The sequence below is a fragment of the Anopheles maculipalpis genome, chromosome 3RL (assembly GCF_943734695.1).
Source record: "Anopheles maculipalpis chromosome 3RL, idAnoMacuDA_375_x, whole genome shotgun sequence".
Lineage (NCBI taxonomy): Eukaryota > Metazoa > Arthropoda > Insecta > Diptera > Culicidae > Anopheles > Anopheles maculipalpis.
Window position 1 is genome coordinate 49,148,099 of NC_064872.1, and position 3,511 is coordinate 49,151,609.

General features: G+C 46.2%; 1 protein-coding gene across 1 annotated transcript; it reads left to right on the top strand.

Annotated features, from left to right (window-relative positions):
* Nucleotides 1-1,406: 1,406 nt before the first annotated feature.
* Nucleotides 1,407-3,282, top strand: LOC126562118 (fatty acyl-CoA reductase 1-like). Its single transcript, XM_050218541.1, has 5 exons — nt 1,407-1,617; nt 1,702-2,093; nt 2,173-2,718; nt 2,836-2,961; nt 3,069-3,282. The coding sequence occupies exons 1-5, from the start codon at nt 1,414-1,416 to the stop codon at nt 3,280-3,282; spliced, it is 1,482 nt and encodes a 493-aa protein (XP_050074498.1). The 5' UTR covers nt 1,407-1,413.
* Nucleotides 3,283-3,511: the final 229 nt, after the last annotated feature.

Consider the following 3,511-nt stretch of genomic DNA (forward strand, 5'->3'; position numbering starts at 1 on the left):
CAAAAAAGGGGTAATTATTATACCGGGCATCCCGGGTTAGCAATCTGCTGAAATCGGATTATTGCAAGAAATTGTACGTGCATTCTTGAATTATTTATCGTCCGAATGCACGTTATCTCGTGCATGGGTTGATTTATATCTCTAGGAAACACATTATTGCACGGTTTGCAAAGGAATGATACTGGTAATGAATAGTTTTTCTCATGCCACATATGCCACAAGTTTCGCGCTTGTTGAGATTTCAAGTGTTACTATACATAAATTAAGAACTTTTAAATGATACTTAATGGTATTAAAATTCAGTATTTTGTCAGCTACACGGAATGAAATTACATTACACGCAATCTATCTCCCACTGTCGATGAAGTGTAAAATAGAACGAAAATTCTAAATAAATTTACTAACCCTTTTTCTATTCGCTTGTTGATTTCTAACTCGATTTTACCATTCGCTGCCCATTAGCACGTGGAGTTGTCATTCAGCGTATTGTTCCGGGTTGAATGCTACGTGCCTCAAACTCACACATGGTGGTCATGACCCTCACACTCATTCCCGGGGGTTCGCATAATAGAACTTCATTTCTCACTGCTATCGGCCTATTTTTTTTTTGTTGTTGCCTGCAGTTCACTATTTATTTGTGCACTATTTTATTCACTAGCTTAAACCCTGGCAAGCGAGTTCATGATCATGATGATAGAACGATTTTCGAATAAATATTTACCGATGAGAAGGCATCAGTTTTATCGAAGCTTGCGGCTTACGGTAAGCGTTCGAAAGCTGGTATTTGTTGGCCGAACTCGCTTTGCGCGTTGCGGTGCGGTGCGAGAGTGCGGTGATGGGACATGTGTAGACAGGCAAGGGTTGTTACATCTGTTCCCAAACGCCCACCAGGTCAAATTGGGTGGTGGTAGTGACCGATTTACACAGCAGTTGATGGTCATTTGTAAGGAAATTTCCGCATTCTCCCCCGGACGACACCAAAACACGCATCGTCCGAATCGCGGCTTAGCTGTTGCGCCCGGTACGTGTGGCTCATTTACGATGCAAATGTAGTTTGTTATAAAACAATCAATACCCACGACTGGCTGGTGGGACTTTATTTGTGCTTGGTGTAGAATGCATCCCTTGAGTCGCTACACGTAACCGGTTCCGCTCGATTTACTTTCATTTGTCGATAAAGCGTCAATCGGGAAGGAAGGTTCGAAGTGTCGATCGTCGTTTAGAACTAGCTTAGCAAAGCAAAGCGCTGTGGAAGCTACAGGTAGTGAACGTGCAATTGTGATCTTCACAGCGTGTGTGCGAGAGTGAGTGAGAGAGTGTGTACGGGCGTGTTATTCGTGGAATTAGCCGTGGAAAAGAAATTTGCAACTACGGACAGACTGAGGTGTTTGTGTGCAGCGCGTACGATCAAAGATGATGCAGCAAAAGTGTCCCAACATACCGACAGTGTTTGCCGGGGCGGATGTGTTCATTACGGGGGGTTCGGGATTTATGGGTAAAGTGCTCATCGAGAAGTTACTGCGATCATGCCCACAGATTGCACGTGTTTTTGTACTAATGCGTGGCAAAAGGGGCAAATCGCTCGACGAACGTCTGAAGACGATCACCGACGGTGTGGTAGGTAATCGATAGGAACTGTTTGCTGCCGGCACGTGGCACGTATAATGGCAAGAGTTAATGAATGATTGCAATTGTTCACAGTTGTTCGATGTGTTGAAGAGCAAGCATCCAGAAGCGTTGCAAAAAATACACCCGATCGAAGGTGATTGTACACGGCTGAAGCTGGGAATGTCCGCCGAGAGTATGGAGCGAATGAGCGAGGTGCAGTTTGTGTTCCATGCTGCCGCCAGTGTACGCTTCGATGACCCGCTGAAGGATGCCATCCTGATCAACACCCGCAGCACGCGTGAGGTGCTAGATTGGGCGAAAACGCTTCGCAAACTAAGGGCCGTGGTACACATCTCGACCACCTACTGCAATCCGGAGCTGATGCGCGTAGAGGAGAAGATCTATCCGCCCAAGATGGACTGGCGGGAAGCGATCCGTATGGCGGAATCGTTCGATACAGCCGTGTTGGAAACGGTCAAGGAGAAGTAGGTGCAAATAACAAACGGCGGACCACACACCGTTGCTGATCGATCGATCTGTTCTCTCGTTTCGTTTTGCTAACAGACTAACACAATTTGCTCCGAACACGTACACCTACACGAAGGGTCTGGCGGAACAGATTTGCTACGAATACCGGCACGACATACCGCTGGTCGTCTTTCGGCCGTCCATCGTGACCAACTCGGAAAGTGAACCGCTCCCCGGCTGGGTGGACAACTTTAACGGTCCCATTGGATTGCTGCTTGGTTGTGCGTCCGGTGTCGTCCGGGCAGGACTGCTCGATCTGGAGAAACGAATCAACTGCATTCCGGTGGATGTGAGCATCAAGGCTATTATAGTTGCTGCCTGGAAACGGGCCACGCTCGACGAACCGGGCACACTGTCGGTGTACAATAGTGCCGCAGAGCCGGAGAAGACGATAAACTACGGCACTATGCTGTACGATGGGAAGGTGCTGTTCGATCGTACACCCTTAAGCAATATGCTGTGGGCTCCCGGAGGTACCACTACGTCAAACAAGTACTTGTTCTATCTCATCTTTTTCTGCTGCCAACTGTTACCGGCCATACTTGTGGATGCACTGTTACGCATTGCCGGAAAGGCACCGTTGTACGTATTGGAGGAAAAACAACTAGCATCGCCCAAAAAAAGAAAAAAATGTCCACAGTGATTGGGCGACATTTAATTTAAATTAACTGCATGTTTCTTTTCCACCTCATTCTGTAGTTTGTTGAAGCTGAATCGCAAGATTTTCGACGCACAAGTTTCCCTCAGATACTTTATGAACAACGAGTGGGTGTTTACAAACGAAAACTTTAAGGAGCTGGAGTATACGTTAACAAACGACGATAGGTAATACAATAGCTGCAGGAATTGGTCCATTGATTGACTCACTTTTTATTTCCAAATCTCTCTCACTCTCTCTCTCTCTCGCTTTCAACATCTTCCCACGGTTCCAGAAAGGACTTTTCGACCCACTATTTCGTGCTGGGAATGATGGAGTACTACGAGAGTGCTATTCTGGGTGGCCGACGATACTTGCTAAAGGAGCCGGATGAAAATATTGCGGATGCGCTGAAAAAGTACCGGCGTTTGCGTGTGTTGAACTTTACGCTTAAATGTACGCTAGTGTTCTTAGCGATGTACTGCATGTACAGTAGGTACTTTGTGTAGTGGCCCAACTAATGGTACGCTTAAGCAAACTGTGTAGTGCACGGAAGGCAGATGATTAGAAAGTATGGAAATTACGGAAGGAGCTACTGTTCACTTCACCGTTTGAACGAGTATCTTAAGCGTAATCGAAATCATGTATAGCTACCGCTTCACAGTTCTCTATTGAACCACACTTAGCCAGTACTCTAGTAACAAATTATAGTTTTCTCTACTGTAACACCACAACCTG

Excerpts from the sequence above, each read along its gene's own strand:
- LOC126562118 (XM_050218541.1), top strand. The coding sequence starts at position 1,414 with ATGATGCAGCAAAAGTGTCCCAACATACCGACAGTGTTTGCCGGGGCG. Across the intron at positions 2,094-2,172 it reads TTGGAAACGGTCAAGGAGAA|ACTAACACAATTTGCTCCGA; the intron begins GTAGGTGCAAAT and ends TTTTGCTAACAG. Across the intron at positions 2,962-3,068 it reads ACGTTAACAAACGACGATAG|AAAGGACTTTTCGACCCACT; the intron begins GTAATACAATAG and ends CCACGGTTCCAG.